The sequence below is a fragment of the Molossus molossus genome, unplaced genomic scaffold (genome assembly GCF_014108415.1).
Source record: "Molossus molossus isolate mMolMol1 unplaced genomic scaffold, mMolMol1.p scaffold_m16_p_6, whole genome shotgun sequence".
In the NCBI taxonomy this organism is placed as follows: Eukaryota; Metazoa; Chordata; class Mammalia; order Chiroptera; family Molossidae; genus Molossus; species Molossus molossus.
In genome coordinates this window covers 76,661,861-76,686,745 of record NW_023425399.1, presented here as the reverse complement: position 1 = coordinate 76,686,745, position 24,885 = coordinate 76,661,861, and the positions used below count along the sequence as shown (strand labels likewise).

Below are 24,885 nucleotides of genomic sequence, written 5' to 3'. Positions count from 1 at the left end.
CTGCACTTTACTATCACTATACGTCTGTACTGAATTTTGTATTGCAAAAGGGATCATATACAATACAGTTGGCCCTCATTTATCACGGTTAATTAGTTCCAAATTCTACCGCGATAAATGAGTTTCTACAAAGTAGCATTCTTTATTTACTATACAGTTGTCCCTCGACAGTCGTCCCTCGCCACTTTGCGCTTCAACATTTGCGGCTTCCTGGAACCTCCAAGTGCAAAGTGGCGAGGGACAACTGTATCTAAATGCCAAGTGGATAATACCAAATGTTACCATAACCAACAAATACTACGAGAATGTCTAATATATGCAAGACTTAAAACAAGTGAGACATCAAATCACAGTCTTAGCTAATCCTCTTAGTGAGACAGTTTATCTGAGACTCTGCAACACTGCTTTCCAATACCCCAAATCTCAAGTCATCCACACATCCGAAGGACAAAGGAAGCAAGGCACATACAGTGGGACCAGCAAAACACAAGTTTAAAATCAAGGATCATTCATGCATCATTGACTGACTGAGCACCTACCACATACTAGACGTTAGGCTAGGTGCTGGAGATGTAACCATAGGCAAATCAGACAATGTTCTTAATCTCAAGGAGCATCATCCAGTGTGTGTGTGTGTGTGGGGGGGGGGGGGTTTGTTAGGGAATAAGTGCAGACAAAGTTTGCTTTACATGGTAGTTAGTGCAAGACCTCAAAAAGGTTTGTGCAAGCTGAAACCATGCAAAGTGATCTTAAAAGTAAATGGGGAAAATTACAATTGTCCTGTGACATTTAAGTTTTTAATCAAAGCATTAAACCCACTGTGAACATCATACTCAATGGTAAAAGATCGAAAGCTTTTCCTCTAAGTTCAGGAAGAAGACAAGGTGCCAACTCTCACTGCTTCTTTTCAAACAGTACTAAAAGGCATCCAAAATAGAAAGAAGTAAAAATATCTTTATTCACAGATGTCATGATCTTCTATGTAGAAAATCAAAAAAATACCACAAAAAAATGTAGAACTAAAAACTTCAGCAAAGTTGCAAGATAGAAAATCAACACATACAAATCAGTTGCATGTCTATACACTAACAATGAACACTCTGAAAAGGAAATTAATAATTTCATTTATGAAGCATCAAAAAGAATAAAATACTTAGGAATAAACTTAACCAAGGAGGCAAAAACTCATGGTATACTGAAAGCTACAAAACAATGCTGGAAGAAATTAAAGAAAACACCAAGTAATGAAAAGGCATCCTGTGTTCATGGATTAGAATACTTAATATTGTTAAGATGTCAATATTTTCCAAAGCTATCTACAGAGTTAATTCAATCTCTATCAAAATTCCAACAATGTTTTTTGAATAGAAAAATCCATCTTAAAATTCATATGGAATCTCAATATGCCCCAAATAACTAAAATAATCTTGAAAAAAGAGAAACAAAGTTGGAGGTTTCACACTTCCTGGTTTCAAAACTTACTACCAAGCAGCAGTAATCAAAACTATGGTACTGGCTCAATGATACTGGAATGGAATGGAACAGAACAGAGGACCCAGAAATAAACCTTTGCATATATGGTCAAATGATTTTCAACAAGGATGCAAAGAGTATTCAATCAGAAAAAGATAGTCTTTTCAACAAATGGTGCTGGAAAAACTGGATATCCACACACCAAAGAATAAAGTTGAACACTTACCTACACTACATACAAAGATTAACTCAAAATGGGTCAAGGACCTGAGCATAAGAGCTAAACTCTAATAAAACTCTTAGAAGAAAACAAAGGGAGAAAGCTTCATGTTATTAAATTGGCAATGATTTCTTGGATATCAATCAAGAGCACAGGCAACAAAAAAATTTTTTTAATCTCAAGGAGCATAAAAAGTAAATCAATTGTACTATATTAAAATTAAACATTTTTCTGCATCAAAGGAAAATATCAACAGAGTGAAAAGACAGCTGCAACCCACTGAATGAGAGAAAATATTTGCAAATCATATACTTGATAAGGATTAAAATCCAGAACTGTTATACCTCAACAACAACAACAAAAAGATCGAAAACATGGGCAAAGAACTTGAATAGACATTTCTCCAAAGAAGATACACAAGTGACCCACAAGCACATGAAAAAATGCTCAACAGCACTAATCATTTGAGAAATACAGATCAAAGCTACAAAAAAAAAGGGAAAAAGAGTCCGGCCAGTGTGGCTCAGTGGTTGATCGTCAACCCATGCACCAAGAGGTCATGGGTTCGATTCCCGGTCAGGGCATGTGCCCAGATGGTGGGCCAGTTCCCCAGTAGGGGGCATGCAGGAGGCAGCCAGTCGTTCTCTCTCATCAATATTTCTAACTCTGCCTCTCCCTTCCTCTCTCTCTGAAAATCAATAAAGGAAAAAGAAAAGAACAAGAGTTGGTGAGGTTGTGGAAAAATTGAAAATCTTGTTCACTGTTGGTGGGAATGTAAAATGGTGCAACCACTATGGAAAACAGTAGTAGTATGTAGGTTCTTCAAAAAATTAGAGATATAATTATATGAGCCAGCAATTCTATTTCTGGGTATATACTCAAAAGAACAAATTGGAAACTCCAACAGATGCTTGTATACCCGTATTCTAGGAGTATTATTCAAAATTAAAGTGAAAGCAACCCAAATGTCCATCAACAGATGAATGGATAAACAAAATGTATATACATACCATGAATCACTATGTATAAGGAAGAAAATTCTGACACAAGCACAAACATGGATGAACCTTAAAGCCATTACACTAAGTGAAATGAGCCAGTCCAAAAAAGACAAATACTATATGATTCCACGTATATGAGAGGTACCTAACATTGTCAAACTCATGGAGACAAGAAGTAGAAAGATGGCTGCCAGAGTCTGGGGCAGGGTGAGGGTGGGGCAGGATGGAACATGGGCAGTTAGTGTTTACTAGGTACAGAGTTTTTAGTTTGCAAGATGAAAATCATTCTGGAGATGGATGGTGGTGACAGTTGCACAACAATGTAATTGTACTTAACGCCAATGGTTGCACACTTAAATGGTTAGTATGCCCTGTCCACGCAGCTCAGCTGGTTGCAGCATCGTCTAGTACACCAACAGGCTGCAGTTCAATTACTGATCAGGGCACATATCTAGGCTGTGGGTTCACCCCCCAGTCGGGGAGGCAACCGATCGATGTTTCTCTCTCACATTGATGTCTGTCTCTCTCCCTCCCTTCCTCTCTAAAAATCAATAAAAACATATCTTGAAGTGAGGATTAAAAGAAAATTAAAATGGTAAATTATACAATTAAAAGTCATTTTATTTATTTATTTATTTTATCCTCACCCAAGGACATTTTTTGATATTTTGTTCAGATACAGTGGGAGGGAGAGAGAGAGAAACATCGACGTGAAAGGGACACATCGAGTGGTTGCCACCCACACGACCCAACCAGGACCGGGGACAAACTGCAACCGAGGTATGTGCCCTTAGCGGGAACCGAACCGGGGTGGCTCCGGACCACAGGCCGACGCTCTAACCGCTGAGCCAAACCGGCCAGGGCTAAAAGTCATTTTAAAATATTAAAAACTTACTGTTAGTTATAAATATATGAAGAAATGAGAAACTATTAAAACTAATATTACTTAGTAGGCTATAATTTAAAACATTAGAAACATTAACATTAAAGCTCTTTAGTTCTGGAGTATTTTCTCAATCTGTTGAGGTTTTGCCTCCTGGCAACTGTTGTCAGTTTGGCGCAAATAAACTAATAAAAATCCTTAAAAAAAAAAAAAAAAAGTATTTAACTTCTTTGTTAAAAAACAACTTACAAGAATATTTGAACAATGCTTGCCTTCTTCTTGTCACAGTTTTTGAAGCAGAGCATTTTTGCCATGACTCGATGAACTGTCTGAATCAGCTTCCAACATTTTAGCTTCTGTGCTTTCATTGTCGTAAAATATCTGAGAGTTTCTTCAGTGCGAAGTTTTTTGGCCTACATCATCAACTCCAGAGCATATTCATCTTTTTTCTTACAACCACTTTCCTCCTTTGTGTCAATAGGCTTGCCTTCACTGGGCACCCGTGACTGCACACGTCATTTCTCATATGGTGGCAGGGACAACATTCATTCCCTCGTCAGCTATTCCTTCTATAACTCCATTTATGGTTGATTCAAATACCACTTCCAGCAGTGTCCCTTTTTCTCCTCTGCACTTTCATCTTTGTGGGCCAATTCCCTCTTTCAATTATCCATTTTTGTACAATGTCATGTGGGTCTATCACTTTGAGGCAACACAAGGACACGTGTTGCTGTCTGTGTGGAAAATGCATAAGATGTGCAGTGACCAATCACAGGCAGGCTCCGAAAGAAGTGATGTGATTGGTTACTGACCATGATGTGCATCTGTTATATTCGTTGTGATTTGTGGGCTGAAGAATTAGCAGCTTGTGTATACAGTTACTCACAGTTCATACACACGGGTAACTGAAATTTGAACTATGTTATCGCGGGGCTGGTTATTTAACTAAACTCCACTAACTGAAATCCATACATATTAGAACCAAACGAAGCAAGTGCTATCTGAGTATAATTATAAACTGAGGTAAGAAGCCCAGAGAAAAGGAACATGTTTCTAAGAGAATCTTCAAGAATCTGAAAGAGGTCCCCCGGTGGCTGGAGGTCAAAGGGTAGGGGAAGAGCACAGCAATGCAAAGTAAGGCTCCTGAAAGACATAACTGGCCTGTGTGTTGGTATTTTTTGTTTTGTTTTGTTTTTTTATCCTCACCCGAGGACATTTTTCCATTTTTTGCACAGATAGAGTGGGAGGGAGAGAGAGGAAGAAAGAGAGAGGGAAACATCGATGTGAAAGGGACACATCGAGTGGCCGCCACCCGCACGACCAAACAGGGCCGGGGACAAACTGCAACCGAGGTACATGCCCTTAGCGGGAACCGAACCCGGGTCTCTCCGGACCGCAGGCAGACGCTCTAACCGCCGAGCCAAACCGGCCAGGGCCGAGTGTTGGTATTTTAAAAGAAAGTTAATATGGATTCTAAAGCTTATTTAAAACCAAAATCGTCGTCAATTTAAATCTATTTTGCTTTTCCATTTTTATACAGACCACCACATGAAAAGAGAAGCTATGAGCCCATTTTACAGTATGAGTTTACTTGGCTTTGTACAGCCCCAGCCTAAAAGAAGCACAATGAAATTATTTTCAAATATAAGAAAAAATAAAGTAGTCCATGGTCAAGGGGCAAACCAAGCAAGGCCAAGTCACACCACGGAGATCCTGTCGGAGATCACTGGCCCCGATCCAGAGGGGGGTGGGGGCTGTCTTGGTTTCTTGTGGCTGCTAAAATAAATCATCGCACACTTGGTGGCTTTAAACAATAAAAATGTATTTCCTCCCAATTCCGGAGGCTGAAAGCAGTTTCATTGGGTTGAAATCAAGGTGTGGGCAGGGCCATGCTCCCTCTGGAGGCTCTAAGGGGAAATCTACTCCCTGACTACTGAGCTTCTGGTGGCTGCCATCACTCCAACCTTCAAGGCCAACATCTCAACTCTCATTCTCTGCTCCCTTTTCATAATGTCTTCTCCTCTGCAGGTGTAAAATCTCCCTCTGCCTCCCTCTTGTAAGGATACGTGTAATTGCATCTATCTAATCTGAGTGGATTGGGTATCCACCCAGATAATCTTCCCATCTTAAAATCTTTAACTTAATCACATTTGCAAAAACTCTTTTTTGGCCATATAAAACAGTGATTTTCAACTGTTGTGTAACAGAGTGGTGTGCCGCAAGAAGTTTTAAAACATACGATACCTGAATATTTAATCAGGGGCACTGACCTCTTTTCTCTGATTGTCAAATTTTTTTAAATGACAACAGCCAACACAACAATAGCCAGGCAGAATGAATGAATCAACATTATACCAATTTTTGTCAGGTCAGCCAAAAATATATTTTTTGGTGTGCCACAGAATTTTAGTAATTAGCTTATGTGTGCTGTGAGATGAAAAAGGTCAAAACTCGCTGATAAAAGGTACCGCTCAGAGGTTCTGGAGAGTGAGCTGTGGATATATTATGCGGGACCATTTTTCAGCCTACCACAGAGGTTTGGACGGTTCTCAGCAGTGAGGCTATATAATTAGACTCTCATGTTGAAAAGACCACTGTGGTGGGGTTAGAGGAGGACGAAGGATATGAGGAAGCAGCTGGGCTACTGCAATTGTCCAAGTCAGAGGTGGCTTTGACTAGGTGGTGGTGCTGGAGATGAAGACAAGTGAGTGGAGATACTCAGGAGGCAAAACCAGCAGTAACAGAAGGTAAGCAGGCGGTGCCAAAAGGACCTTCTAGACTTCTGGTGCATATAACTTTGCTCCAAGTGGTGCCATCCACTGAGCTTGGAAGCACTGGAAGAAGACCAGATGCGCTGGAGAGAATTAGGCTAAACAAGTGATGTGCAACATTGCTGGGTAATACCAAACAGTGAAGCAACAGAGTTCTTTTGGAGGATTCAGAGGAAATAGCATATATTCTAGGGCTGGAGCCAAATACTCCACCCACAACCTTTCTTAAATTGGGTTAGGTAAGCCTCCCTTTTTTTCATGTGCAAAGTGGTAATAAATAATACCTACCTTCAGGACTGTGGAGAGAATTGGGATTAAAGATCAAATGCACATGACAGCCCTGGCCAGTTTGGCTCAGCAGTTAGAGCACTGGCCCGAGGACCAGCGAGTCACGGGTTCAAATCCAATGAAGGGCACATACCACGGTTGCATTTGTCCCTGGTCCTGGTTGGGTTATGCAGGAGGCAGCCAGTCGATGTGTGTCTCTCACTTTGATGTTTCTCTCTCTCCCTCCCTCCCACTCTATCTGATGATAAATGGAAAAATAACCTTGGGTGAGGATTTTAAAAAAGCACATGTCATAGTAAGCATTAAGAGTAAGCACTGAGCCATGGCTGGTTTGGCTCAGTGGTTAGAGAGTTGACCCATGGACTGGGGGGTCGCAGGTTTGATTCCGGTTAAGGGCATGTGCGTAGACTTTGGGTTCGATCCCCGCCCTGGTCTGGGTTGTGCAGGAAGCAATCAATTGATGTCCCTCTCACACATTGATGTTTCTCTCTCTCCTTCTCCCTCCCTTTTACTCTCTCTAAAATTCAATGGAAAAATATCCTTGGGTGAGGATTAACAACAACAAAAAAAGAGTAAGCATTGACTACCCACTTGGTTACCACTCACTGTCATTCTTTGCCTGTGCAGTAACTCAAGCAAAAAACAAGACCGCTATATAATTACAAGAATGTAGTATTCAAACTTTATTCCGATTCCTCTCTAGTTTTGCTAATTCATATTCATTTATTGCTAAAGCCTGATGCTCAGAGTTTCTGATATATTTGGAAAATAACTCTTCAAGCTAAAGAAAGTCATTTTTAACAGTTTTCCTAATTCTGTCATTATTGTGTATCAAATATCTCCCTAGCTCATCTGCATTAGTCCCTGCTCTATTTTAAGTCATACAAATAGATCATCGACTCATCATCTCCATAAATGCCAATAGCAGGTGGAGGAGCACCAATCAACGACTTATAGTGATCATCCAAACCACATTTTACCAACTACCTAAAAAGCCTCTCCAACCAATCCTTCGACAAGGGTTCTTTGTGAACTAACAAAATGGATTGACATGTTTTCATGATATTCTCAACAAGTTCCTTTATTATGTAAATTGCAACAATACTTTATTTGAAGATTAAACACACTCAGCTGTTTATACAAGCAACTCAAACACTAATTTATTTTACAAAGTCATTTAGAAATTTTGAGATTTCTCTATTACTTAGTTAAAAGGCATTTCAAAGTGAAACTAGAGACCTCATCTTAGTAAAATTTTACTAAACTAGTTCTCAGTAAACGACTCTGAATTTCATACAGAAGTGTGTGTCTCTCTCTCACCAAGGCACCTGCATTTTCCTTTAGATTTTAGTAGAGCACAGGTCAAGAAAATTTCATTTGTGTTTATACTTCATTAGTCATGAGCTTCCTTCACTATAAAATTTAGACTTGAACAGAATTAGCTAAGGTTTTATTTAGAGATACAACTCAATATTCTCCTATCAAGAGAAAAGTTCACAATTTCAAGGTTGCCTCAACTACTCTCTCTCATAAATCAAGCCAGATCTGAGATGCCACACAAGGGCTACAGAAAAACACCCAAACCATGTCCTCATTTCTTGCCATTTTTACTTTGCCAATTTCTCCAGAACAGACTCCCTGAGGACTCCACCATAGCAGGACCAGACACTTGGCTAAGCTACTTTAGAAAGCCATCTTAATCTCTCCCATGGTCCTTCCCCACCTTTTTTCTGTGTTAATTCAAGAGGCATAATTTTTAGCTCAAATTGTAACTTTGATAATTCAACGTGATGAGTGTCTCATCAATCATCAATACACAAGTAACCAAAAAACATTCGGATTCACATGCGTGATAACTGAAGCAAATGGCATTCCAGGTACAAACAAAACTCTCTTCTGAGAAACTAAAGTGAGGCAAACTTGCTGAAATGTGGAGGAAAGTGAGAATCCCAATTACTCCCACATCTGCAGACCTACAAAAGCAGCCCCATGGATCAGACAGGGGTGCAGCTGATGACTTCAACGTGCTTCTTTATTTTAGACCTGAATAAAGAGAGTGAGCATGTTTTACAAGACACAAAGGTTTCATGTTTTCTTGCTCCAGAGATGAACTGACAATACATAACTTGAGATTCTGCAATTCAGTGTTCACAATGAGGGGGGAACGCACTTGAGGCCTTGGCAGTGACTCACTATATACTGGGAACAATCCTACAAAGAGGCATGCAGTGTGCATTTTAGTTTAGTGCAAATGCTTCTCAAAACCCAAATCTCCATCACTTAGTAAATTCAACTTGGCTTCAGATACAAATGTCATATTCCCCTCATTTTCTGTCCTGTTAAAATAGCACCAAAAATTTTACTTGTGGCCCTGGCCAGTTTAGCTCAGTGGTTAGAACATCGGCCCACAGATCAGAGTCTCCAGGTTGATTCCCAGTCGGGGCACATGCCCAGGTTGTGGGCTCAATCCCCAGTGGGGGGCATGCACGAGGCGGCCAATCGATGTTCTCTCTCATCAATGTTTCTAACTCTCTCTCCTTCTCCCTTCCTCGCTCTCTAAAAATCAAGAAAGAAAAAAATCATTAAAAAAAAGTTTACTTGTAATAGAGATAAAAATATTTCAAAACTGTTAGTCTAGTGATAGCACTTAAAAATGAATAATTTACATGAAGCAAAACCTAAAGGAGAGCTGCTGCAGAGAGGAGGCGAGAAAGGGCAGTCCCAGAGCAACAGGATCTATCTGGACGGTAAGGCGGCCAGCGTGGGGAGAGCAGCAAATAGCGCTGATTAACCACAGGAACCCAGATAGATATCAGGCTCAGACTCACGTTTTCCTAGAAAAGTCCCACCCGGCAAAGAATAGGATGGTGCACTCAAGCATGTAAGAAGAGGCTGGGGTAACATTACGGGATGCAATGGATGTCATGGTTGAAGGTAGGACCAGAGAAAACTCTGTATTTCTGTGTATGGAGGTACCCTATGAGAGAGAGAGAGAGAGAGAGAGAGAGAGAGAGAGAGAGAGAGAGAGAGAGGTATTCCCAACAAGCTGCTTCTAGGTACAACAGAACAGAAAATCATCATGAAGCATTCTGCCCTATTTTCTCCCATTTTAGAGAATCACTGTTGTGGTTCCCTTGGCTATGTAACTTTGGGGGCAACTGTGTCCTTATTCCTGAGGTTTTAGCTCCTTGTGTGTGTATGAATAACCTACTTAGCAAAACAGCAAGCAAGCTCCCCACTGAGACAGAAGAAGGGAAGGGGTCCCACGGGTTCCCCATCCACAGGACAGGGACAGAACCCATGCTGACAGTCTTTCCTGGGGCTTTTTGGGCCCTAGAAGCAGCTGTGCATATGACCTAGAAAAGCTGGTGTTTGAGATCAGTAACCAGTGGGGCCCAACGCTGGAGGAACCCTACCCCAGGGTCTGCCCTGGCACCCGTGGAGACAGATGTAATGGATGCACCGCCTTCTCCACTACGCTCCTTCAGCAGCAGCTGTGCCGGCCTGGAAAGCCTCTCCCTTCCTGCCAGCAGAAAGCCCCCCACCCCATGCTGTTCCCGGCAGCCCCCGGATTTCAGCTGCAGAGACCAAACTTTGTCTTGAGCCTCATGCCCTGCCCGCAAACTCAGTGCTTCTCAATGGAGGCGTTCTGGAAACTGAAGGCGCTGTTTTGGGGTAGACACAGTGACAGCAGTGGAATGGGCCAAGGACACGATGCATCCTGCAGGGTGCGAGACAGTCCTGTGCACTGGCCTATGTCCTGCACAACTTCTGAACATCTACAAATTCACTATTTAGTTCTAAATACTATTATTCAGTTCTAAAACCTACCTCCATTGATACAGAAGCACAAAAATTCTGCCACTGCTGAAATATACCCTCTATCAAGATTTGTTGACAGTTTTAGAAAATCCTGTCATCAACAGCAACGCTGCCTGTGGCATTTGAGTCACCAACACACCACAGCTACGCTAGCCTGCATCTGTAGCCAAAATCTCACAGGGGTCCTGAAGGCTCCTTTACATTTACGTAAAACCAGATGAATTACTGAAGATCCATGAAGCCCTTGGCAGGTGTGGCTCAGCTGGCTGGAGTGTTGTCCCACACACCAAAAGGTGGCAGGTCTGATTCCCGGTCAGGGTACATACCCAGGTTGTGGGTTCAATCCCTGGTCAGGGTGTGTGTGCGCGGGATGCAACCGATCAATGTCTCTCTCTCACACTGATGTGTCCTTCTCGCTCCCATTCTCTCTCTAAAATCAATTAAAAAAAAAAATCTTTAAAAATAAAAAACAATCCATGAGCCCTAGTCAGTTTGGCTCAGCGATTAGAGCGTCAGCCCACAGACCAGAGTTGTGGGTTCAATTCCGGTCAAGGGCACGTACCTGGGTTTTGATTAGATCCCCAGCCCTGGTTGGAGTCGTGTGGGAGGCAACCAATTGATTTTTCTCTCTCACATTGATGTCTCTGTCTCTCTCTCCCCCCTGCCCCCCCTTCCTCCCTCCCTCCTACTCTATCTGAAAATCAACGAATATCCTCCAGTGAGGATTAAAAAAAATCCATGAAATACTGAATACCAATAATCTTCATCAATAAACTAATTTAATTTTTGCCATCCAATATTAAGAATCTGTAGTACACCGAAATTTATATCATAAAAATTTATAGCATAAAGAATTTTGGATTTGATTCTTATTTTTCTACCTACCTTACTCTGATGTGGTCCTCAAGGGTCACGTACCACCCCCATCCACCCCAACTTCCCTGCAAACTTTTTTTTCAATTAATCCTCTAATCTGAGACATCCATTCAAAGCTGTGGTTTCCAAAGTCCTTGGTTTGTGGAGAGATTTAAAGATGGGAGATCTGTGTACTGAGACACTTTGTCAGTCCACATCCCATGTCTAATGCAGGGAGTTCATTATTCTGACACTGCCCAGACACAGGCGGTCTGGCTCACTGTACAACTGTCACGCTTTCTTGTTTCTCCACTTCAACATTCAGTGCTTAGCCTTGGCATATCATCCCCACTTCAACACAGGTTATTTCCCTGCTTTCTCTTAACACATGCAGATAAGTGTGGGCTATTACTTTATTTTAAAAAGCACCTGCTGCCCTGGCTGGTTTGGCTCAGCAGTTAGAGCATCATACCACAGACAAAAGGGTCCTGGGTTCGATTCCCATACAAGGGCACGTGCACCTGGGTTGCAGGTTCAATTCCTGGTCTGGGTCATGCAGGAGCAGCCAACCGATGAGTCTCTCTCACATCAATGTTTCTCTCTCTCTCTCCCTCTCCCATGCTAAAATCAATGGAAAAATATCCTTGGATGAGGATAAACAAAATGAATAAATAAATAAAATAAAAATTAAAAAGCACCTACTTTCACCCTGGCTGGTTTGGCTCAGCCGTTAGAGAGCTGGTCTTCAGACTAAAGAGTCTTGATCCCGGTCAAGGGCACATACCCCAGCCACAGTTGGGGTCATGCAGGAGGCAACCAATCTATGTGTCTCTCTCACATCAGTGTTGCTCTGTTTCTCTCTCTCCTCCCACCATTCCACTCTCTCAAAAAAAAAAAACAACAAACAAGCAAACAACAACAAAAAAACGAAAAATATCCTCAGGTGAGGATTAACAAAAAATAAAATAAAATAAATAAAAAGCCCCTGCTCTCTCATTCCTCTCCTATGGAATGGCTCTGACTGTCTATTAAATCCAAAGAGAGTCAAAATACACAGGTGCAAGCAACTAACTACTTCATCTTCTGATGAAGGCGTGCTGAGTACTGACATTTTGATATATATATATATTTATTACTAAGAATTTTGTACCTCTTTATAATACAATCTATTGTATTGAGCAATCTATTGATGTTACAACATTGTATGTATGGGCAGGTCATTTCATCTATCAATTTCATTTTAGGATCTTAGAGAAGGAATTACAAAATATTTGTTATAAAAAGAGGACACTGGACCTGACAGAGTCAAGAGCCATTGCCCTAGAAAGCTTCCCCTCCCAGCCACCCAGTTCTTCCAGAGACCAGTTCTTCCTGAAACTCAGGACCGGAATTCTGGCGTCCGGGGGCTAGGTTTCTGCCTTCTCATGCCAGAGAGGCAAGTAATTCAAGATCATTTCCCACCACTAGCACCCAGGGGTAGCCCGGAGTCCCGTGATCGGCAGCAGCTCTATCCCCATCACCCACACTGAGCACTGCCAGCCAGGACGCACCAAAGGGAAGAGGCTGATGAGCCAGTCAGGAGTTCTGTTACCTGCTTATGACAGCACAGTGTCAATCCGGGGGGTACTCTGGAGCACAGACACTGGGTCAAGAGACATGCCCACTACTCAGTATGGAGTGGTGTGGGGGTGCTGAGGAATACACGCTTTCAGAGCTATTCGGGCTGCACTTGCTGTCTGCATATACAGGGGAGTAGATATACCTATGTAACCTCCTGGGCCCTAGATCACTCCAGCAAGCTCAGGAAGCCAGGAACACCTGATGAGGACGTCTACCCATCTCCACTCTCTCAGCCCTCTCATGCAGACAGGTAGCCCTGTAAACCACATCCACACATCACCCGTGCTGGATCAAGAGGTAGCAGGGGCCCTGGCCGGTTTTGCTCAGTGGTTAGAGCATCCGCCTGCGGTCCGGAGAGACCCAGGTTCGGTTCCCGCTAAGGGCATGTACCTCGGTTGCAGTTTGTCCCCGGCCCTGGTTGGTCGTGCGGGTGGCAGCCACTCGATGTGTCCCTTTCACATTGATATTTCCCTCTCTAAAAGACTAATAAAGCTGATGAAACCTTTAAAAAAAAAGAAAAAGAGGTAGCAGGGTGCTGCAGGAGTTCTGAGAGGTCACACCCCTTTCATGGCAATCTGAGCTGCACCTTAAATGAGAAGTCAGAGCTAGTGAGATGATGCAAAATACTCCAGCATGACTAGGGATAAAGAGACAAGGGAAGAGACAGGTGGAAGGGGGGCAAGCAGACGGGCGAGGTCACAGGACATCCGATGCCAAACCAGGACCATGGACAAACCAGGAGCCACCACAAAGGATCTAAAACTTGGGATGTCACATTCCCTGAGGACGGACCTCTCTGGTGGTTTGTTGAGTAGCCTCTGGGTGTAGGAGTATGGTTTGCATACTGCTGGAGGAACTCACCCCAAAATAACTTAGCACACATGTAAACTTCTCTTACCACAAAAGTCACAGCAGTGGTTAAACACACAGACTGTGGAGCGGGGCAGCCTGGATTCAAACCCAGCCTTCCATTTACTGTGAAACCTCATGTCATTCAATGTCACTGGGCTTCTCCACCTCCCCTGTACAAGGGGAAATAACCAGAGCCCCCCTCACAAAGCTCTGGGAGGATTAACGTACAGGGCATGCTGGTGTGTAGCCTGGCACACAGTAAGCACCGTTATGTGTTTATTTTGATGTGCATTAAGGGAAAAAAGTCACCTAAAACCAGTGACTTCACAGATAGTACAGCTCTGGACAAGACTAAGTGCTCAAGTGACTCTCTGTGACGTAGATGGAAGTAAGCAATACCTCCTTGAAGGAGGGACCCGATTCTCACCTTTGTGTCCTACACACGGCAGATGCTCTCTAGGGGTTTCCTCTGTAATAACGGACCGTTTTCCTGTAAGACGGGAGCAACTACCTGTTATATGTTTCTTCTGTTCTTAAATTCTTGAGCAAGAAGGAAGAGATGGGGAAAGCAACCCGAGCTAGGGTGAGGGCTGAGATGGCAGGCCAACAACCATTTTGCACACGAAAGAAAGCCCCTATCTCAGTCTTCCAATAAAATGTCGGGTGGTCGTACTTTCTCTTCTTACAAAGCAAATGTATGAACAGTTTCATATAAAGATGTGCTTTCGCAGACTGACATCCCTCAGAAGAGGGGATAGGGGGTGGGGGGGTGGGAAGAGATAAACCACAGAACTTATATGCATGTATGCATGACCAATGGACATGGACAACTAAGCCGGGGAAAGGGTGGAGGGGGGGTGGGGTGGGGGTGCCAATGGGGTAAAAAGGTAAAATATCTGTAACAAAAAAATAAATAAAAATAAAAAAATAAATAAATAAAGACGTGCTTTCGTAACTGTGTGCGGTGATGGATGTTAATTGATTTACTGTGACTGCTTCACACTATATACAAATATTCAATCAATGTTGTGCACCTGACACTAATATCATGCTATACATCATTCATGCCTCAATTTAAAAGGACAAGCAGGCATGCAAAGTCACTGTTCAGAACTTGGAATGAATCGGCCCCCGGAACAAAAAGGCTTTAGGTAGTGACTAGATCCATTCCCAGGTTAGCCCACAAAGACCTGATGCGATCCAAATTGGATCTGTGCCGGTTGAACAGCAAACTATGAATTTAGGGAACAGAGCAGGAGGTGGAAGAGGTGGAAACGACGAGTTCCTCCCTAGCCAACCCCAACCCCTTCCTCGGGGGAGAGCTGGCGCTAGGCAAAGTGTTGAAATAGAGAAATTCATCTTTGTGACACATTCATCTACTTTCTGTATTTATCTTATACTCTCTCTCTCCCTGGACTCCTTCTCTTTAGCCCACTCCTCAAATTCCCACTGCTGTTGCAGGCTAAGTATAGGAAGGTTACCCTGGCAAAGGAGACTGGGTGTGAAAAATGGTATTTTAGGAGCTAAAACGGTCTATGCAAAAGGTCTAGACCCCTGAAATAGTGTTTGGGGATCTACAAGTGGTTTTGTGTAATGAACAGAAAGTACTCCACGCTTTAATATTCTCTCCCCTTTTTCTAATCCTCATCAAAATCCCATCTCACTTAGAACTCTCAACTAGAGGAGGAAAAGATGGGGCTCTCACCAAAGTGCTTGTTAATGCAGCATAGGTGACTCAACACAGATTCTTTTAAGGCTGACATCTTTGTGTTTCTACACACACACACACACACACACACACACACCTCAGTACAGGTATTCACTTTTTTTCTGATAATGTCCTATATAAGCTCTCCCACTATTCTATGACAGTTGCATTTTTAAAAGAATCCCAATGAAGTCAAATGAATCTTTCATGAACACTTAATTGGGACCTTTTCAGACAGTGCAATGGTTGGGGGAAAAAAGCCTTTTTCCAAATACACTACAAAATTGAAAAGAGAATGGAAGAAAGCAATAAATGGTTTCCTGACTCCCCTGCCAATTCCCTTACACCATTTCTGCTTCTCGTTGCTTCTCCTTTCCTGGAACTTCTGCATCTATGGGCTCGCCATAGACTCTGGCAGCAAGAGTGGCCAAATCATGGAGAAATCATGGGCTGCCTGCAAGCTTTTCCTGTCCTCCCAAGGAAGGAGATTCAGACACCTAAAAAGGCCTTTTCAGTTTTTCCAGGGAGAACTCTCTGAAGCAGGAGTCCACAAACTTTTTCAGAGAGTAAATATTTTAGACTTTGCAACCCATATGGTCTCTGTCATAGCTACTCATTCCTGCTGTTGTGTTGCACAAGCAGCCACAGAAAACATACCACCCAATGAGTATGGCTGCGTCCCAGTAAAACTTTCTTTACAAAATCAGCAGGCTGGGTTTTGCCTGTGGGCCATAGTTTGCAATCCCTGGGTCGTTCTGAGCCAGTTCTCTGGTAACTCTGGCTCCATGGTCAACATGCTTACAGATCAGGGCACATGTCATATGGCTTTGTTGTATGTGCCGTAAACTGTGTTAAACAATTTAGGGTCCATATATTTATTTTAAATATACATATATTACTTACCATGAATTTATCTGGCTTTTAATACATTTTTTTTGGCCATTTTTACCATTTAAAATACAATGAGAAAGAAACTGCCAACAATGTACTAATTCTGTATCATATTCATGCAATTTCTCAATGAACATTCATTATAACCATCACACGCTTGTTTTAGCTGACAATGACCCAATATGACTTTATTAATATCTATAGGCAGAAATTGTTGGCAATGTTGGCAGGGCTAAGAACTATAGGTTTTTTAAGGTTGAAAGAATGCCAGGAGTTAAAGCAGGAGGTGGAGATGGTGGCCTCCAGGGATGCAGGGAGAGTAAATGTCAAGCCTGAGGAAATACGAACTATACAGATCATTCTGGCCAGGAGCTCCAAACGTCCCCTCTTCCTCATAGCCCAGTATGTGTCACCTCTACTGCTAGTCCCAACTAAAAAATACAGTAATATTTCAAACCAAAATGAGAAAGAGGGTGATATTAGGATCCCGAGGTCTCAAGGAGCCTAGAGCTAATTATGGACGTGAGGGCCACACTGTGAGAGACAATGGTCATCTTAAACAGTGAATTCACCAAACACCCAGCAGCAAAGTAACCCTGAAAAGCAGCACTGACTCACGGAAACATGGACCAAGCCCTGGATCTGAGAAAAGAACAAGTGCATAATGAGCCACTGATCAACTTGCAAGTCTCATCTCTCTGCTCCAGATGCCATTTCATGTCTCCGTGTGGCTTTTCCATTGTTTATTCTTCTAGGTTTCATTTCCACCTCACCACCGCTCACATTCTACTTCTCCCCTTCCCCATCCCTCCCAACTCCTTCTAATGAGACTCACTCACTCCCACCCCATTATGATTCTCAGCTGGGCTGCAAGCTGCTTCTCTCCACTGTTACAGGCCATGGATATGTTTCCCAGCCTCCCCATACTGCAACACCTAAACATCAAGTGCCTGTCTGTGCACATAACCACAGCCTATCTTATACTGGGCCTGAGTACCTAAAGGTCTGAGTGTGTGTCACACATGGGAACATCAGACAGGAGTGCCAGCCAGTGTGTGTAGGAGGAGGGGTGAACACTGTTGGATTAGAGCACTAAGCTCCAAGACCAAGACCAGGAATAGGAATTTGGTTTCAGGTGATCAATATCATGAACTTGGGTCCAAAGCAGAAAGGTCCCAAAGCAGCACCAATCTGTCCCAACCTTTGGGAACATATTGCCAAGTGCATGCTGTGGTTCAGCAACAACCTATTGCATTACTACTATAGTTACAATGAAAGTAGCAGCTATGTTTGTTTGTTTTTTTAAGATAGAGTGGAAGGGAGGGAGAGGGAAAAGGAGAGAGAGAGAGATATCAATGTTAGAGAGACACAGGGATTGGTTGCCTCCCACACGTCCCCGACCGGGGCTGGAATCAAGCCTGCAACCCAGTTACGTGCCCTTGACTGGGAATTGAACCTGCAACCCCTTGGTCCCTGGGCCAATGCTCCAACCACTAAGTGACCGGTCAGGGCTATGTTTTGACATCCCAACTATGGCACATTTTATATCTCAAAAGAAAGCCTCTACTAATGCATATATTTCTACTTTCTATATGTGCTAAGTCTGAGTTACACAATCCAGACCTTCCACTAATTCAGAATGGCCTTCAAGATAATCTGCTTCTATAAAGTAACCATTTCTTATCAGGTAGCTGTTGATGAAACTTTATCATCCTAGTAATGTGGCATGAGAAAATTCTTTTAATAAAAATGTTCTTGTGCCCTGGCCAGTTTGGCTCAGTGGTTGGAGCATCGGCCTGAGGACCAGAGAGTCCTGGGTTCGGTTCCCGCTAGGGGCACGTACCAAAAAAAAAAAAAAAAAAAAAAATGTTCTTGTTACTCTAGATACAAAATATTTCTATTCTTAAAGTTTAACAATAAGATCCTGGAAGGTTTACTAGTATGGGAAGGGTGGTTTTGACAAAACAATCCTAAGAAAGAAGATAACCAATTGCTCTCTGGTCAGTCAACTGAGCTAGAGGTGTTCCTCAAACCCTTCTGATGAAGCCCCTGCTGAGTTTTGCAGCAGGCCTTTCAACTTTGGACCAGGAAGAGAAGTTTCTAATGCATAACAGGATCTAAATCTTTCAAATGCAATATGTGAGGCTAAGTTTAAATACCAAAGCAACCTTCACACGGGATTTATTTATTTTTTTATCCTCACCTGAGGACTTTTTTCCATTTTTTTGTTCAGATAGAGTGGGAGGAAGAGAGAGAGAGAAACATCGACGTGAAAGGGATGCATCGAGTGCCTGCCACCCGCACAACCCAACCAGGGCCGGGGACAAACTGCAACCGAGGTATGTGCTCTTAGCGGGAACCGAACTCGGGTCTCTTTGGACCGAAGGCCGATGCTCCAACCACTAAGCCAAACTGGCCAGGGACACAGGGGATGTTTTATCTTCTACTCAAACTATATCATCAAGGAGAAAACATAATTGTAGGGAAGGCATCAAGTACAAAAGCTGGCTAGTGTTTACTGGGTTCTTACATTGTGCCAGCTACCATGGATTATTTCTTTTCATTCTAACCACCACACTATGATTTGTGCTACTCTCATTCTACACAAGGAAACAAACTGAGAAACCCAAGTGGGCCCCTACAAAAGTAGCAAAAATAGTTGCTGAAAAACAAAGTTGTAGGGCAAATTACAAAACCTAATCAATTTAGGGAGACAGGCGGAATGGTATAATGAAAAGAGCCCTTGATTTAGAACCACAGTGCCTATGGTCCATGATAAGTATGGAAACATTAAGTCCTTTATAAAATTGCCATGGACAAAACACACCTCACTAGAGTTGCCACTAGAATACTGAGAATATAAGGAAATGTGCCTAGCACTGCACTTGGCAGAGAACAGATACAATATTTTGTTTCCTTCTTTATCTTTCAGTTCTCATTTCAAAATACAAGCAGACAAGTACAGCATAGAGAATGTAGTCAATAATATTGTAGTAACTATGTATGGTGTCAGATGGGTTCTAGGCTTATCAGGGTGATCCCTTCATAAGGTATATAAATGTCTAATCACTATTTCGTACACCTAATATGTCTAATCACTATATTGTACACCTAATATGTCAACTGTAACTGAAAAATAAAATACAAGCAGATAGCTCGCTCCTATCTATAAAATGTAAATCCTCCATGGACACCCTCCCCCTCCTTCACCAACAGACTCACCCACAGAGAACACCTTTCAAGGTGCATCTCTGTTGCTACTGAGAAAATAGTTTTCCTATAACTCACAATCTGCCCTCTATTATCACTACACAAAACTGTCTCAATAAAATATAACAGCAAAAATGGTGTTATTTCATGCTTTCGGTATACAAGAACCAGGGAGTCATAATTAAGTACTATACTAAAGCAGTTCAGAAAAAAATGATCATTAAAAATAAGTAACAAAGCAAGTAGTATCGAGACATGCAAACAGCGTTTCTTGATCAGCAACGAGAGAGTAAACTTGACTAAGACTTTCTCCAGCCTTCTCTCATACAACACAAACTGGTAGTCAAAAAAAAAAAAGTCAGAGCACAGTATATGAAATATTTAAATGTTATTCTTTTCTTCATGACATATATTCTCAGAGGACTAAAAAAACTATAGACTGTGGAAAACGTGTCTTTAAATCTATTCTCCATGAACAAACAGCCTTGATAAAATTCTGACTTGCAATCAGACTGTATGCTTTAAAAATAAAATGTTCTGAGTAAAGCTGAGAATTTTTCAAGTTAAAGAAAAAAACGTATTTGAAAGCAAAATGTCTTCAGCGAAAAGTTTACGGTTGTGAGCTATTTGCTTTGCCATTACGACTGCAGAAGCTTCAACCGGCAGAAGCCACCCTTCTAAGAGGTCTGAAAATCTGCAGGCATCTGTCTCTCACCCTCTCTCATTTTCTTGCAGGCTGGCTCTCAATCACAGCTGCACATCTTTCCTCTCATTCCTACCAAACCAGCGGCTCCAAAAGTGTGAAGCATATGACCCTTAAACAGTTACAGAGAAGCAGCTAATCAACATCCTTTAGTCTTGTCAACATTCAAAGGGCAAATCACAAACTTGCTTCCTAAAGAAAGCAGATGCTTCTTGTCCCCAATAAAAATGAAGGCTCCTCCCACACTCACGAGAAAGCTACCAGGTTTCAGTTCTTTCCTTCATTTTTTAAAAGACGAATAAAAAATAATTAGCTCAACGCACATATTCTTCCTTCCACTCCCACATATATTTAAAAATCCCTCCATTTTCTTCTCCCTTTAAGTTAGAGAAATCCACAACAAATATATGCTCGCTTGAAAGGCATTAGGAACTCGTTTGAAGGCTGAGTTTTAGAAGACAGGCAGAGAGGTGAGTGAGCAGAGTTGGGTTGAGTTTTTTAATTCCTGCATGGCAAGGCAATTATACATTATCTGTTTGCAAACAATAAAAGCGTTTGGCATGCACAATGATGCAAAGTGACGCGAGGCACAAGAAAGAGGCACCCTGCAGCTGGTGTGCTCCGTGCCACAAAGGCTGCTTGGGCAGCACACGAGCTGGAGTCACCACACTGCAAGTCCAAGGCTCGGTGCTGCCTCAAATCGCATCCGGTCGCAGGTCCCAAAGACAGCGGGCTCCGGCGGAGGGAGGGCGACCCGCGACAGAGCAGCGATCAACACTGGGCGCCCCCCTAGGAGGGCGAGACGCGGCATAAAGTGAGGGGACACTGCGGGAGCGCGCGGAGGTCGCGTGGCGGGTCCCGGGAAGAGAAAGGACAACCGAGTGGGGGTGGAATGGGGCGATACGGCAAAGGCGCAGAAGCTGGCTGCAGCTCTGGCCGAGGGAGACGACATGGGGACCGGGGTCAGGGATTAGTGACCAACGGGAGGCGGAGGGCCAGCCGCAGATCGAAGCTCGTAAGACGGAACCCAGGGGCGCGGAGCCGGGGCGGAGGAGCAGGGCGCGTCGGTCACCTGTATTGTTTGAAAAGCTGGTCGGACTCCCTAAAGCCGTTGTTGAGCAGCATGTTGATGCCGGCCAGTGCCAGCTCGGCGTCCTGCAGGGGCTCCGCGGCCGCCGCGGCCGAGTCTCCTTCGTCCCGCCGTCGCGGCCGCTGCTGCTCGGAGCCGGCCATGGGCGCGCGAGGCTCTACGCAGGGCCGAGGCGAGGTCGGGTGGCAGCTGTGCGGCCCCGCGCGCGCCCGGGGTCCGGCTTTACCTGTCCAGAGCGCCGCGCAGCCGGGCGGCGGGGGCGGGGCGGGGCGAGGCGGGAGGGAGGGAGGAGCCGGTCCCGCTGCAGCGCGGCAGGGAGCGTGGGCGTCCGGGCCGCCGCCTCCCGCCGCCGCGGGGGATTACTCAGCAGCCGCCGGGCCGCCCGCCCGCCCGCGCCTCCCGCGCGCTCCGAGACGCCGGCTCGCGCGGGCACCGCAGCCGAATCCGTTTCCGGGTGCCTCCAACCCTGCGGAGCCGGGACCCACGCGGCCGTCGCCCCCGCTTCCTGCAGCCCGCGTGCGCCGGCCCGCGCCCCTCGCCCAGCCCTCCGGGCCAACGCGCCGAGTCTGTTCGGGCACCCACGAGGCCCTTCCTCCAAAAGGGCCTGAGCACGGGGTCGCGGGAAAGCTGGAGAGGACCAGCGGGTCTGGAAAGGGGACGGGAAACTCCGTCTGAGTCGCAGCGAGAGCGTGGCTGGAGACCGGCCAGCAGCACTTTGGCCCTGAGCACCTGAAACCCCACGCACCCGGTGCCTGGACCCCCACTTCGTCCTGTTTCCGGGCCGCCCACCAGCCTGTGACAGCCAATCCCGGTGGAGGTGGGCGGCGGGGGCGCGGTCCTCCACCCCCCACCCCCCCACACACACAGCGGGGCGGGGGGTCTACTGCATCCCAGCGCCCAGTCTCTGGCCAGGCACTAACATTTGTGCAATGGTACACGAGGACTAAATGGAGGCCCATATGGTATATACCTAAATGTTTAAAAGTTATAAAATAAGGTGTCCAAGAGCATTCTACTCTCACCTGACAATTATATTGTCATACAAATGAAACAGAAAACTAAGTGTGAAGCTATGGTTTTCATATGATCAAATGTCAAAGATGGCTGAATTTAGTCATTTTAACATGTTTGTTCTGATGATGGGCTGGTGATGTCTGGGTGGGTAATATTATAAAGACAGGCAATTCATAAATTATCTTTATTTTTTCCTAAATTTATTTTTCTCAACTTTATTTTAGCTATGTTGTTATAATCAAAATGATAGTCTTAATGTCAAGTCAAAACACCTTTCTTAGCCCTGGCCAGTTTGGCTCAGCGGTTAGAGCGTCGGCCTGCGGTCCGGAGAGACCCGGGTTCGGTCCCCGCTAAGGGCACGTACTTCGGTTGCAGTTTGTCCCCGGCCCTGGTTGGTCGTGCGGGTGGCAGCCACTCGATGTGTCCCTTCATGTCGATGTTTCTCTCTCTCTCTCCCTTCCTCTCTCTCCCTCCCACTCTATCTGTACAAAAAATGGAAAAATGTCCTCGGATGAGGATAAAAAACAAACAAACAAACAAAAAAAAAAAAACAAAAACACCTTTCTTAAATCATTGTAGTTCTAAGAGTCTAGTTCATTGATTTCGATTTGGAGAAAATTTGCTCCACTGAAGCATTTACCACTGAAATTGTTTTTTAAAATGAAAGCAATATTCAGGTTTCCAGATAACCCATGAATTTTAAATATCATGTCCAGCATTGTAATGGGATCAATAAAATAAATTACCACAGAAAATCTTACAACTTAATATAATATTTAAACTTTTAAAAAATGTTCTTACTGATTTTTTAGAGAGAGAGAAACATCAATGAGAGAGAAACATCAATCAGCCGCCTCCTGCATGCCCCCTACTTGGAATCGAGCCTGAAACTCCGGCATGTGCCCTGACTGGGAATTGAACCAGGACCTCCCAGTCCATGGGACAACACACAAACCACTGAGTCACACCAGATGGGCACAAATTAATATAATTTTATCACATAAATTGCTATAATTTATTTTGTGATTTGTGCCATCTCTTATACAAATATCTAAATCCATACAGTATTCCCAACATTCATACATCCAAATGTAAAAGTAATGTGGATTGCCCTGCTGGTGTGGCTCAGTGGTTAGAATGTGGGGCCACACACTGAAGTGTCTCAGGACCATTCTCCGTCTAGTGAACCTACCTAGGTTGCAGGTTCCATCCCCTCTGGTCAGGGGAATTGGGGAGGCAGCCAATTGATGTTTCTCTCTCTCTCTCTCTCTCTCTCTCTCTCTCTGCCTCTCTCCTCCCCCCCTCCCCCTTCCTCCCTTCCTTCCACTCTCTCTAGAAAAGTCAATGGAAAAATCCTCCAGTGGGGATTAACAAAAAATTAAAATAAAAGTAATGTGGATTGCTATTCCTTCTTAGCTATTATGTATGTAACTGTTACAAAACCATGCTAATTCATGCCACAAATTGGATCACCAAAAGAAGCAAGAAAATGGATGATTCTCACCCCTGGGAAACACCACGCTGCAATGCAGGAATCATTGCATTCATGCAATCTGAGAAGGATTTGACAAATTGACCTTTTTATTTTTTTTAATCCAAGCAACCTTGGATTTAAAATAGTGTTCAAGTATCATCAGCACTACAGACCTTCGTGGCATTCAGAAGCTGTAACTTTTGTTTTTAGGACATTGAGCATGAGGCAAGGAGCATTCCTCTGGGGTTTGAACAGTGTTAAACCTACAATGGATGCTGAGTGTTACAGGTTCCACTAAGCCAGCACTGAGTGCCAGATCCCTAGTGACAGAGGTGCCCGTGTGTTCTTTAATAAATATATGTATGTGCATGTTTTGATGGGCAGGGCCCTCTAATGCAAGTACTATACTGGCCACGTGGCTCACAAGGGGCTCTTGCCAGAGAGGGAACCCTGGCCACACATTGCCATTGGTAATGGGCGCTGACAACATGCCCAGCGCTCACAAGCTGCCTGAACTTTGGATCTGTGGAATCATCCACCTCCAAATCGCTGAAACAATCTAGTCAACAAGGGAGGTAAGCCAAGAGAGTAATACCAAGCTTAGCAGGTAGCCTGTACTACCCCAACTAGAACAGGCAGCCCAGCACAGTTCTCTCTGTCCCTATTACTGAAAAGAGAGAAAAAAGTCAAGATATTGATGGCACCATGGGCACTGTTAACAATTTGTACCTGGGGCCCTATAGCTAACAATGGCAGGAGGGGTGGGCAGAATCAAAGCAATCTTTGTGGGGCTAGTTCTGGCTCAAGAACTTAGCACAGCTGGTTATGGTTACACAGACTTACTGAAATCTAACTGCTGAATGATTGGGGCAAGGTCCAGTGCAACTGCCCAGCACCCCATATATTGACAGGGGGTAGGGAGTGGTGATGTGGATAAAGGATTATTCTGCCATGTACTATATACCAGATATGTGCCAAATTGGATTTAACCAGATACCAAAATAATTCCA

General features: G+C 43.9%; 1 protein-coding gene across 1 annotated transcript in view; it reads right to left on the bottom strand.

Annotated features, from left to right (window-relative positions):
• The window catches only part of TTC39C (tetratricopeptide repeat domain 39C), a 105,200-nt gene extending 83,559 nt beyond the window's left edge, over positions 1 to 21,641 (bottom strand). Inside the window, exon 1 of the mRNA XM_036245668.1 lies at positions 21,370 to 21,641. Coding sequence (XP_036101561.1) covers positions 21,370 to 21,530 — 161 coding nt within the window. The 5' untranslated portion in view covers positions 21,531 to 21,641. The remainder of the gene's footprint in view (positions 1 to 21,369) is intronic.
• Between the last annotated feature and the right edge of the window lie 3,244 nt (positions 21,642 to 24,885).